General features: G+C 34.2%; 1 protein-coding gene across 1 annotated transcript in view; it reads right to left on the bottom strand.

The window, feature by feature from the left end:
- The window catches only part of PLA2R1 (phospholipase A2 receptor 1), a 162,595-nt gene that overhangs the window by 92,259 nt on the left and 55,971 nt on the right, over positions 1-14,365 (bottom strand). The window contains 2 exon segments of the mRNA XM_051986290.1: positions 150-263; positions 7,267-7,440. Of these exon segments, the coding sequence (XP_051842250.1) occupies positions 150-263; positions 7,267-7,440 (288 nt within the window).

The following is a 14,365-nucleotide window of genomic DNA, read 5'->3' as shown; positions in this document are numbered from 1 at the left end:
ATTTTTGCCCCCAAAGCTTTGAACGATGAGAGAAAAGTACTTGTCCAGCCAGCCAGCCAGATCTCTTACTTTAATAATAAATAACACTGACTGTTAAACCTTTGGAGTCACTATCACATTATAGTATAGCTATAAGTTACAATAAGTACCTGGACTCCAGTTTAGGTAGGTGAGCGGAGTTCCATCTGACCACTGCCAGCCAGAAGTTGCATCCAGTTGATTCAGACCTATCCACACATCAACTGCTTTAGTACTTAAATGTTCTGGAATGGAATCACAGGTTTGAAAAAAATTACCTTTCTTATTTTTCAGGACTTATGGGCCCTGGTGTTTTGAACTATACCTAATATAAAATACCAGCTTTCTGGTAACACATCACAGCCACAACTACATAATCTTCTTGGAGGCTTTTACTATTTCAGTGAGAGCAATACTTGAGTTAAAATGTATTTTTCCCCATCATCTAGAACTTTAAAATTTTCGTAACAGTCTAGTATATGGAACAATAGAAAACAAAAAGTACATGAGATGCTCTATGATTATAAATGAGTTCACTCTCATTTTCTTCCTTTTAAAAATTAATGTTTTATTACAATTTTTGCTTTATATAACACATGTTGCAATAATTTCCAAACATAATCCTGTTCCCTAACTCTAATACACACATAAACCATGACCCAATAATATCCAAAGTTAAATAACCTAATCTAAGCTCACTTTCACTCTCATGTTATCCAGTCACCTGGGAGGATTTTGCATTTGATGGTTTAAAAGTTGAAGGAAGAAAGAAGGAAAAGAGAGTCAAAGGAGGTCATCAATGTATAACCTTTTAAAAAATATATATGTGTGTATATATATATATATATATATATATATGTGTGTGTGTGTATATGTGTGTGTGTGTGCGTGTGTGTGTGTGTATATATATATATATATGTACTTTTTTCTTTTTTTATTTCACTTATGAATGATATAAGGGATTCTTAATGAAAAAGCTCCCTTTTACAATACAAATCAATAATTTCTCTGCAACTTATGGACATAAGCAGTCACATTAGACCCTGAGGTTAAGTTGTTTATACAGGGTCACACAACTAGTATGTGTCAGAGGTAGGGTCTGAACCTTCAAACACATTTCCTAAGTGCTTATTATGTGGCAGGCCCTGTTCTTGACACTGAGGATGTAAGGATATAAATGAGATAGCACTTGCTCTTATAAGGAGAGATGATGTATGGATTTTAAGTAAACATATACATATATATATATGTATACACAATTGAATAAATACAAAAATAGATACAATGTGGTCTAGGGAAAGAGGACGCTAGCAATGGAAGGAAGGGCAGCATCAAGAAAAGCTTTATGTAGAAAGTGGTGCTTAAGCTGAAAAAGAAAAGGCAGGAGGGGAGGGGGAAGAAGGACAGAAAGAGACAGAGTTAGAAAAGTCCTTAGAAGTTCTGAGCACAAGGAGGACGATATTCTCTACTAATGTTTTGGTTCTGAGGATAAAAGACTTCAGATTGATTTTGGATGCTGATATGCATATATGATGGCACAGAGTATCCCCTTACCCAAATACATACTATTTCAAAAGATTTCTGGCTCAATCTCAAGGTTCATTTGGGTAGTTGGTATCCCATGATTTATATTCAACCCTCTCTCTAAATTTGAACTTTTTTAAAAAGTGTTTTATTTTCAAAACATATGCACAGATAATTTTTCAACATTTACCCTTGCATAGCTGTGTGTTTCAGATTTTCCCCTCTTTCTCCCCATGCCCTATATATGTTAAATCCAATATGTGTAAATATATGTATATAATTCTCTTGCTGCACGAGAAAAATCATGATCCAAAAAAAAAAAAAATGAGTAAGAAAACAAAATGCAAGTGAACCACAAAAAGAGTGAGAATGTTATGTTTTGATCCACATTCAGTTCCCAAAGACCTTTCTCTGGGTGTAGATGGCTCTCTTTGTCACAAGATCATTGGAACTGGCCTGAATCATCTCATTGTTGGAAAAAAATCACATCAGAGTTGATCGTCCTATAATATTGATGTTGCCATGTATAATGATCTCCTGATTCTGCTCATTTCACTTAGCATCAGTTCATATAAGTCTCTCCAAGTCTTTCTGAAATCATCCAGCTGATCATTTCTTACAGAACAATAATATTCCATAACTTTCACATAACATAACTTATTCAATCATTCTCTAATTGATAAGCATCCGTTCAGTTTCCAATTTCTTGCCACCCTGAAAAGGGCTAAATTCTGAACTCTTGCTTGAACTCTGATTTGTATTCCTTATGTGACTTACCACCTGAGCCTTCCCTCCTCTCCCTAGTATCCTAAGTCTGGGATCTTACTTCCATGCCTCTCAGACACAGGACCTATCATATCCCTGGATCCACAGTGTCTGCCTTCTCTTTTTTGCTTTGACTGCCCTCCTCCCTGGAGGTAACCTCCAGCCTCTCTGATTTAGAGAATCTACAAAGGCACCCCTTCTCGCTAGATGAACTCTTAGAGGTCCTGATCCTTGTTTTTATTGACCAGACTGATTCTATTGCTCAAGTGTCAGAGGGAATGAACCCAAATGATCTAGGATTGAAGCCTGGAACTGTTTTGACTGCAAGCAAATCATTAAACCTCTGTGCCTCAATTTTTTAATCTGGAGAATGAAGGGGTCAAGCTAGATTTTAAGGTTCCTTTCAAATCTACATCTATGATCCTGTGTTACCACAGACTCTTTGGAGAGAATCATACATCTAAAAATTCAATGTACAAACCACCCAAAGACTTCTAAGATACAAAAATGTCATTTTAGATAAAAACAGGTGCCACAAATATCTAATTTATCAAACTGTGAAGTCTCTGTTTCAACTTGATAATTGAACATTCGGTGTTGCTTTGTATATTCACTTCAAAGTGACATTTGAAGAAGCAAACTGATTTAGACAAAAATCCAACATACTATTAAAACAGTGTTGGGGAATATTATTCTTCGTTGATCTGTGATGCTTTTCACCATCTCAGAGAAAATAATAATGGTTAACAAAAATTTTCAAATGTTACTCTCCCTTTTATAGTTTTTGATGGATGCAAATGACACTTGAAATAAAGATAGCAAAGAGCACTTGTTTCTAGAAAAACAGACTAAAATTAGGCAATGCATAAATCAGCACAAGCTGGTAGCATAGAGATTAACCAAGTGTAGGCTGGATATGGATCGAGGGCAAGAATGCCTTAGGTAAGACAAAGACAGATACTGAGACAGAGGGGACTGATCCACAGAATGAGAGGCAACTACAGGGAGAAACTATCTAGGATTTTAGACAGCTCCCCTTGGAGAAGTTCTGACAATGTTCTAATTCAGTCTGAAGGCTTTTATTCTCAGAATCCAAGGTTCATTTTCATCCTTGGGGTCAGATCTCCTGAGGATTCTTCTTTCTTCTGCCATAATTATGGCTCTGACAGGCAGGTTAACCCCAAAGACAACACACCAATGATAAATATTACCACTGTGTGAGATGGCAGGATGAGATCTTAGCTATGAGACACGATGGTGAGTGATATTTATAGAACTATGCCAAAAGACTACTACAGGAGACAACTGAGCCTCATTTTATAAAAGAGGGAAGTTTCCTAAACTTAATATGGGTTAACATTGAACACACTAAATAAAAACAGAATAGGGTACACATGGGAAGTACCCTGCCAAGTAACTTAATTACATGCTAATGTAACTAATGCACTGTGTCCTTCTTAAATTGGTTAATCAGCATTACTTTCAACAGCACACTTTGCATCTGAAAGGTACTGGGGTCATAGTGAGAGAATGGAAAGTAAAAAAAGGGATATGTTAATAATGAAGGGGAAAGTCCTAGAGTCTTTATCTAAAAGCTTTAAATTATATAAGGGAAGAAATTGAACTAATTTTATACTAAAAAAAAAGATGATTTTTACTAAAAACCAATTCAAAGTGATCTTCACTAAACCCAAGTCTGAACATATCACCTCTCCCCTCATTTATTCAAAAATCTCCAATGGTTCCAAAATTAGACATTAAACCTTTCTGCTTGGCATGTAAAGTCCTTCACAACTTAACTCTATCTTTTCTAGTCTGCTTACATCAGAGATGTTAAACTGGGCCTACAAAACACTGCAGTAAGGCCTGAACTAGACTAAAATGTAATTGGGAAATGTTTAACAAAATAAGTAAAAATACAAAAAATACAATAAAGTATAGATGATGTTAATTTGTGGTTTTCTTGAAGCCTGCAGGGGTCCCTTTCTTTTTCAGTTTGACATCATAAACTTATTATTTATTTCCTTGTATTTGTTTTATGATCCAACCATTCTAGTTTACTTGCCATTATTCATACACAACACTTCATCTCTAAATGCTTTTGCACTGGCCATCTTCCATTTCTGGAATGCTTTTTCTTCTTGTCTCTACCTCCTGATTTTCTTGGCTTCTTTCAAGACTCAGCTCAAATCCAATTTTCTACAGGCATTGGTAGTCTTATCTTCCTCCAATTGCTAATTTCTTCTCTTTTTGATTAGTTTCTGTCTATTTCTTATTTCTTCCTCTTTCTTTCTTTTTCTTTCTCTTTCTCTCTTTTTTCCTTTCTTTCTTCCTTCCTTCCTTTTTTTCATTCTTCCTTCATTTTCTCTCTGTGTCTCTGTTCTGTCTTTCTCTCCCTCTCCCTGTCTCCATCTTTTTCTGACTCTCTGTATATATGTACAGTGTATGTATGTATATCTATATATTTATACATGTTCTTCCTCATTAGAATATTTGCCAATCAATGAACATTTCTTAAGATTCCTACTACCTGTTAAATACTGTGTTAAATTCTAGAAATACAAAGAAAGCAAAGGATAGTCCTTTCTCTCAAGGATCCCAGGGTCTAATGAAAAGCTCTCTTTAGGACAGAGACTGTGATTATTCCCTTCTTTGTATTCCCAGCAGTCAGCAAAGTAGAAATATTAATAAATGTTCATTGATTGACTTAACAAATACTTATTGGCTGACTTACTTACTTCAAACCCTCTCTTTTGTTTCTAGCACCTAGCACAGTATTCTATATGTGACAAATTTATAAAAATTGGTCTTGGGATGTTAAAGGTTAGAGTACATGTCAAATTATATTTTGAAACAATTCAAATTTAAAATATTTAAATATCGGTTTTCTAAGCTTACAACAATTACAAAATGCTAGGTGCAAATGTAAATAATAGCCATATATTACATGTTTACATATCACATTTCTACAATGAAAATAATACAAAATTTCAATGTCTATATTTAGAATAAACAGAATGAAGAGTTAATTGTCCTTCTATTGATAAACTACAACAATTAGGCATTAAGGGAAGCCAAGATCTTTGTGCACAGTCTAGCCCAGTAAATTGAGATGATCGTTGTTGTCTGGTGTTCTACCACCTTTTTGTCACCATAAAATTAAAAATGTTAAACAAGGTAAAATGTAAGATCTGTAGCTGACACAGGAGGAAATATTGATTGTGGAAATTGTATAATTCAAACTTTTCTACATAGTTCTATTGCAGTCATTACTGAACAGATTTGAGAGAGCAGACTTCCTTTCTCCTGCCTTTGTGAAAAAAAAGCTGAATAACTTTCAAAATACAATTACAGATTGGCAATATTTAAAACAACAAGAAATGGGAGAATAGGCTTCATGTTCTAAACACACACAATTTGCATACATACACATATATGAATAAGTGTTTTATAGCACATAAGTATACATATGCACATCAAATAAATACATGTATACAGTAATATATGCATGTATGTATATTTTATAGATATATACCTTTTTTAGTCAAACAACTATGCATCTCTAAGGTCTTATATTTATGCGTATATGCATATAGGATTCAAAAATTCGTAAGTACTATACATATGTGTGCATAATATATGCTTATTCATGACTATATTTGTTTTATAAAGAGATATATGTGTGTATAAATGTGTGTATAGAATATATATGAATAGATGTGAATAGATGTGTGTATAGATTTATATATATACACTTAATACATGTGATTTATCCATATATATATAGTTGTGTGTGTGCCTATAAACACTTGCATGTGTACACACACACACACATACACACACACACACACACACACACACACACACACACACACACACGTAGCACAGTGGACAGAGCATACAACCAGGAATTGGGGAGACTTGAGTTCAAATTCAGTTTCAGAAACTTCCTAAATATGTGATCGTGGGAAAGCTATTGTAATTCTGTTTGCCTCAGTTTCCTTACTGATAAAATGTGAATAAAAATAGCACTTAACTTCTTAGGGTCACTGTAAAGATAAAATGAGATATTATAATCATATATATACTCACATACATGTATGTACATAAACAAATATATTCTAACCTCACCCTTACAAATCCTGGCAATTCAATGAAGGCAGATAGCAGAGATGTGCTAATGCATATATACAAGACTTTTACAGATTTAAAAATTTTTATGAAAACAGATTTATCAGGCCAACAAATTTCAAAATGAAGCCTTCAATGCAAAATATGATAAGCAAAAAATTACACCTTTTTTTTTTGTCATATTGCTTCAATTCCAAGGTTAAAAGAAGAAAAAGAAGAATATCTTCATTTACTGTTCATTTCAAGGTAATAGCAGAATTCTGGATAAATATAACTATAACTTGTAGTACTTAGCATAATTGCAAATTATTTTGTGACATTGCATATTACCTCATTTTATTATGGGTATTTATTTTGTATATATGTTTCCTTAGCTAGATCTTAGATCTGGCCATTTTTGATGGCAGGGGCTACATGTCATTTGTCTAGTGGGCTCTGCAGAGCCTATCACAAGGTTTTGAACATAGCAGGTGTTCAGTAAGTTTCTATTGAATAAGTAAATGGAAATTTACTCTAGTAAATGGACATCTGTGGCTACCCAAGGGCATATGGGAGTTCTCTTCTTGACACAAGGTCACCCTATTTACAATTTGATTTTCAGAGAAGAAACTGAGGATGGTTTCCCAGAGAACCAACTGGAATAATAAGTAATATGAAACTCTGTGATTATGGGAAAATCACTTCCAATTAAAAAAAAAAAAACACACACACCAAAAAAAACCCTTGTTTTATCTCCACAGTAGTCTTATAGGCATGGCTTTACATGAAATAGAACAGAATTACTGATCCTAGTTGTTGGACATAAATATGGACCATTTATCTACTTACGTCTTATAAAATTTTCTTCTGAACCATCCATGATACTTAGTAAATCACCTCCTTGCATCTTGCATGAAGAATGGGCCTCACTCCAAGACAGGATAGAAAAGAGATTGAATTGGTAGCAAATATGCATGCTAGGATCCTTCTCCCAGAAAACTTCACAACTTATTGCTGTGGAAGCTAAAAACAAAGTGCATTAGAAAAACTTTCAGTATTATTCTCTTGTATTAAGGCCTCTATTCAGTAATACCATACATACAGCTTGACCAAATTGATATCTAATCAATTAGCTAGATGCCTAATAATTCTCTTTTTTTTGACTGAATAGTTATGTACCTATTCTTTTTTGTGGACTTTCCTTTTTTAAATTTTTATTTTTATAATAGCCTTTTATTTTTCCAAAAAACATGCAAAGATGGCTTGATAGATTCTTAAAGTATATTTAGGTAAAACAGATTATAGTATTACAATCTTGAAAGGCAAACTATGCAAATCATCATGGTCTTTATCCCTAATTAGCTCTTCATGTCCAAGTCCCTGTATTACTCCTTTGGATTAAATGGACTCATCTGAGAATATAAATGAAAATTTCGATGATGAGGTTATGATCCTTTCTTTTAAGCCTTAATTATAAAGCAATTTATTCATAGAAAAAAGTGACATATGTGTTCATATCAACAGCAGGGTTCATGTAAAGTGCTTCCACTCTGAATCTTTATTCCTAATACATAGTAATGTAAAGGGTTGATGTAACTAGCTTGGAACTTTTTAAAAAGTATTTAGCAATAACATCTTTGGTTGTATGGTATCTAGAAAGTCCTTACAGTACAAATAAATCACTTCATATTTATCTTATTTTACAATGGCTAAAATCTATTTTTATATTGCATAAATTATACCAAATGAATTAAGGCTTTCAAGCAACCATTAAAACTGGAACCCTGATAAACAGTTTAGGAAAGGCAACTCCTTTAGCCAAAGGGGAGATGTGTACTTTTAAGGATCTAGCCAAAAATTTCACAACATGATTAAAAATAAACTTAATAAACCACACACAAAATGGGGCCTGGAACTTCCCATTCCCATGGAACTTGAAGGAATCCCTATCAAATTGGGATGATATTTATATTATTTTTTTAAAAAAATCATGATCAGAGATGAACAAGGAAAACAGCGATAAAACTCTCACAGCTATAGCCTTCTGAAATAACACCATAAGTATTTTAGAGTGCTAAAAATGCTGATTAAGCCAGAATAAGCATACAACTACTGAGACGCAGTATATAATTCAGGTCCTTGATTAGAAATTATACAAAATAAATATAGTATAAATTCAGAGGAAAAAGAACCAAATAAGAACTAGAGCAGTAATGGAAAGCTTCTTGGAAGAAGGGCAGTACAGGCTATAATCTGAAGAATGAGAAGATTTGGAAAGGCAGAAAAGAAATAAAAGAGTATTATAAGCAGAGGGAATAATGTGAGCAAAATTAGAGAAGTAGGAATAACAATGATACAGAAATTGTAAAACAGTGAGGATAGCTCATCCTTAGAAGAGAGTAAGTATGGGAAAATAAGTTGGGGTTATTTTTTGGGGTCTTACAAACAATATAGAAAAAACCGGAATTGATGCTGTAAAAAACAAAGATCTAAGAAAGAGTCCAATGAATCGATGCAAAGTGAAATAAGCAGAACCAGGAGAACATTGTACACAGTAACAGCAATATTGTAGGATGATTTATTTATTCTTTGCAATACTTTGATCCAAAACAATTCCAAAGGACTCATGATGAAAAATGCTATCTGCCTCCCCCCAAAAAACTAGAGTCTGAATGTATATCAAAGCATATTATTTTTTGCTTTCTGCATTCTTTTCATGATTTTTTTCCTTTTTATTTGTGTCTTATTTCACAACATGACTAATATAGCAATATGTTTTGTGTGACTGAACATGTATAACCTATATAAAATTGCTTAGGGAAGGAGAAAGGGAGGGAGAGAGAAAATTTGGAATTTAGAATTTTTTTTTTTAAAGTGAATGTTAAAAATTACCTTGACATGCTACTAGGAAAAAAAATAAAATATATAAAAAAGATAGGGAGCTATTAAAAGTTTTTGAGTAGATTTAATAGTATGTACAGGATATTTAGAGAAAATTAATCTAACAATATTGATTGTTATGAAGGGAAAATGGATATTGGAAGATAAATCTCTTGATATAATCCAGGCAAGGTAAGAAGAGTTTGCATCAAGGGAGTGGCTATGGAAGTGGAGCTGAAGGGCTGAATCATGTTGGGGGATGGGAAATAATCATAAGATGACAAGCCATTGAAAGCTTCTGTTTGAACTGTGTTGCCATAATAAATCTGTTTCTATAAAACATTCATCTGTAAATGCTACATTAGGAATAGCAGACTTGGTTTGGAATCCTGATTCTGACATCCATGTGACTTTTTCCAAATCATTTAATCTCTCCAAACCTCAGTTTCTTCATTTGAATGAACGAATGAATATACTGGGATAGATTCAATTCAATAAATATTTATTCTGGCTAGTAACAATGCTAATAGCAAGCTAGTTATTTGTATAGGAGTGTGAGGTCTGTAAAGCACTTTATAAATGTAATCTCATTTTATCGTCACAACAACCAATAGAGACCCATGCTATTATTATTATTCCCATTTTGCAAAAGCAAGAGATAACAGGTGCATATGTCCATATGTCACAATAAAATTCTCAAGTTGTTTACAGAAATCAAGGAAAATTCCTGAGAATAATGAGATGACATCCTATGCTACCTTTATGGGAGGACAAAGGCAAGAGTCTCATTGTAGATGGGCAGCTACGTATTCTTTGCTATATGTAGAAGCAGCTAGGGGATATGGAGGATAGAGCACTCATCTTGGAATCAGAAATACCTAAAATTCAAATTTAGCCTCAGACATTTTCTAGCTTAAAAGCTATGTGACTTGGCCAAGTCATTTAACCTAGATCTGGCATGTAATAAATATTCATTTCCTTCCTTCATTCCTATATCATTGAAAAATAAGATAACAAATCCATTTGGCTTTTAACTGCTGAATGCTGTGATTTGAGGTTTTAAGCTGGGCCCAAAATAATCAGTGTGAGGACCTCTATCCACAAAGGCAGATCTGTAATTTGTCTCTAACTTATATGTTGCCTAGAACACTGACAGCTTGATGATTTGCTCAGGAATATATAGTGTTTGAAGTCGGATTGAAATTCACACTTTCTTGACTTTAGGTCCAGGGATCCATTCACAATGCCATGCTGTTTTTTAGTACAGACTGCATTTTTCCCCTTGTTCTTTAATAATTAGATATATTTTGTTCTACAAAGCTTTGTTAGAAGATGTTATCTATGATGTTAACAAGAATTATAAAACTCTTTAGCATGGCAAAATATACTCTGCTTTTATACACCATATAATATTTTTATACCAAAAGAAATGACAGATAACCAAGAAAAAAAAGTCAACATGGCCTAGTAGATAGACACTCAGGTTTGTATTCAGAAAAACTTGGGTTCAAATCCTACCAATTTTTGTTATTTCATGATTGTGTCACCCTATGCAAGTCATTTAATTCTTTAGTGAAGCCAGGCAACTTCCAAGACCATAATTTATGGAATAGTTACCTATTTTCACTGGTAAAAAAAATTTTCTTAATCCCTACAGCATTGAAAACATAAGTACAGAACAAAAAATAAATAAATAAAACAAAAGTCTAGGCTAAGAAATATAAGGACTTAAATGTAGTAATGGCAAATAAATATAATAGAAAATGAAAAATAACATATACATTAATTATCACAATGTAAAATAATAATATTCAAAATAGCAAAATCCAGAAAAAGAAAAAGTTCAGGCAGGGATATAGATTTTTGTTGCTGTATTATTGACAATAACAATTATTTTAACAAAATAAAAAATTAACAAAAATTATGTTATTTGAGGAATGTAATGAGATTTATAGTTTTACAAGTGATTGCTTTCTATTCTTGTTTGCATACTTGAATATTTTTGTTGATGATTATCAAGTTTGGAATACATTTTAAAAAACTATAAAAGTGTCATCTTTGGCCCATACCCTTACTAGCAGCTCTAGTTGGAGAAGAAATTTTCTCTTGCTTCTCATGCTTCTTGATATTTATTCCAGATTTCCATATCACTCTGTCAAAATAACTCAAAAGCCTCTCTGCTGAGTTTGACTGGCTTTTGAAATATACTGATTTTAAAAACATGCTTATATACTGATTTGTACTGTAATCCATCATCTTCTATGTGCATACTCTCTTTCCCCGGCTGGATCACATTTTACACATCTCAGTATTCACATCTTACACATCTCAGTATTCCCAGCACAGTGTGCCTGGCATTGGTTTTTGAATATAGTATCTCAAGAAATGTTGAGCCAAACTTGGCAGGGTCCTTACAGGCCATCTAATTCAGTCCCTTCACTTTATGATGAGGAGATTAAGGCCCAGAATTGTTAGAAGGCATGGCAGTCAAAACCAAATTTAACCACTTGCTAATGCAAGTTAGGTAATATAATATGCAGAGTGAATCTCATCATCTTAAGTAATCAAAATCAGTTATTTCCAAGGGGACAAATGGGCCTGCCAATTTAGTATATTGACATTCAATGAGACTTTATGCAGGCTATGTTGGGAGTGGGTACAGGGCCGTGACAGTACTGATATTCTTACTCTTCATCCACCCTTTCCTCTCACTTCCTTTCATTTTCCATGTCTATCTCTTTCTCTCCACTTTGAAACCCTTGATCACACAGACTTTGATAAGAGTTAGAGTCAGAGTTGGTTTGGCCTATGGGATGGCTCCAGACCCCTAGTTAGAGAGACTCTACTTTTCAAATTAAAGTCCTTATAGCTACTAAAATAGTCTGGTCAAGTTATGGGTTTGACCACATCATTCCTATAATCAAAAATCTTTCTTGCTTCCCTGTGGCCTCTAAGATAAAAATACATAATCAACTTGATATTTAAAACCCTTTACACTGTGGCTACAGTCTACCTCACCAGACTTAGTTCACCTTAGTCCCTTTCATATAATCTATGTTCTAGTTATACTGGAATTTTTCACACCTCATTTGCCAGCAAAACTGGCAAACTTGCTGTGTGTCAAACTCAACTTTCAAACATTTCTCTTCTGTGTCTTCTTGTAGGTTGCCCTGCATGCTTGGAATGTGCTCCCTCCATATATTAGAATCAGATGAAATGTCAATCTTATGGGAAAGTTTCCCTAGTTTCTCTCTTCAAATGATATTGTATATATTTATCTCCCCAAGGAATTTAAGTTCCTTGAGAGCAGGGACTATTTTTCACCTTATCTTTATATTCTTCAGCACACTGGCTTAGAAATAGTAGATGTTTATAAATGCTTGATGAACCTTGAATTGGATTGAATCCCCTCACAAGGTCCTACTTCCTCCCCGGATGCTGGCTTGCTGGGAAAGGGGCATTTCCTTGGGGCGGCCACAAGGTGGCCCATCGACTCTTTGCACAGTCACTAAGAGGTAAACCTGTGAGTGAGGTTGAAGGACAGCCTCACCAAATTGACCAAAGTGATTGAACTCTCTCTCCACTCAATAACTTTCCTCCTCATTTCACTAATTTAGACAGCAGAGTAAGAGAGATGGGAGCAGCAAGCCCATCACAGTCTCAGATGTCTAGATTTTGTTAAAAAAAAGTGATTTAGGGGCCAGCATGGGAAAAAGCCATCACCAACAATGAACCAGTTGCAATTATTGGCAGCCTTCTCTCTTTCATGGTCTAGCTCAGGTTCTACCTCTTTCATGAAGCTTTCTCTCTTTTTCTGTAACTAGAAGTTAATCCACACTGCTTTGAAGTTCTTAAATCATTCTACTTGACTGTGTGTGTATATGTATGTATAATCATATCCTTATAGTTCTTGTGTTCAAGTCCACCTCCCCTCCCCATCTCCCAAACAGACTGTAAACTTCTAAAGGACAAGAACTATGTCTTTTTAATGCTTATTTTGGCAATATTTAGAATCTTTTACTCTGTTTAAATTCTAAAATAATGATGATTTCATTGGTGTGAGAATTTCCTCCACTGGTATAGATAGATTATAGCTCCTTTATGACTTAGAAGGAAGTTTTATTCAATTCAGTTCAATTCAACTCCTCTGTGAATTAGCGGTAAGTGAAGAAAAAAAAAAGTAAAAACTCACCTGGTAGCCAGAATACAAAGGAAGCAAAAGATAGATATTACCCTCAAGAACACAATATTGTGTTATTCAGTCATTTTTCAGTTATCTCTGACTTGTCATGACTCTATTTAAGGTTTTCTTGGAAGAGATACTGAATTGGTTTGCCTTTCTCTTTGCCAGCTCATCATTTTACAGAGAGGAAACTGAGGCCAACTATGAGTTCAGGAAGATATCTTCCTGACTATGGCTCTAACCCTATACACTATACCATCTAGCTGTCCTGTACAAACCATACATAGGATAAATAAGAAATAGTGACCAGAGAGCACACACACATTAAAATTAAGAGGGGTTGGGGAAGGCTTCCTGTAGAAGATGGGACTTAACTCCCTGAGATAATACAAAGTGAAATGTACTGTGTACAAAGTAATAGCAATGTTGTGGGGTGATCAGCTGTGCATGGCTTTGCTATTCTCAGCAATACAATGATCTAAGACTACTGTCATAAAAATGCTATCCATACCAAAAGACAGAACCGATTGTGTCTAAATATAGATGGGGGAGGAGATCTATGTTTTCTTTCTCAACATGACTTTTTTGGAATTGTTTTGCATAAATTCACATGTGCCTTCTCAATAGGAAAGGGCTGGGGAGGAAGGAAGGGAGAGAAACTGGAACTTAAAAGCTTTAAAAACGAATGTTAAAAATTATTTTACATCTAATTGGGAAAAATAAAATATTAAATTTAAAAAAAGATGGGACTTAGGTCTTAAAGAAGTCCAGGAAAGCAGGAGGGAGAGATAAGGAAGAGAGCATTCTAGGCATGGCAGATGGCTTGAGAACATACTCTGAATTGAGAGACGGAATGGCTATTGATGAAATAGTGAGAAGGCTAGT

The sequence above is a fragment of the Antechinus flavipes genome, chromosome 3 (genome assembly GCF_016432865.1).
Source record: "Antechinus flavipes isolate AdamAnt ecotype Samford, QLD, Australia chromosome 3, AdamAnt_v2, whole genome shotgun sequence".
Lineage (NCBI taxonomy): Eukaryota > Metazoa > Chordata > Mammalia > Dasyuromorphia > Dasyuridae > Antechinus > Antechinus flavipes.
The sequence above is the reverse complement of the archived record's forward strand: the minus strand, read 5'-3'. Positions and strand labels throughout refer to the sequence as shown.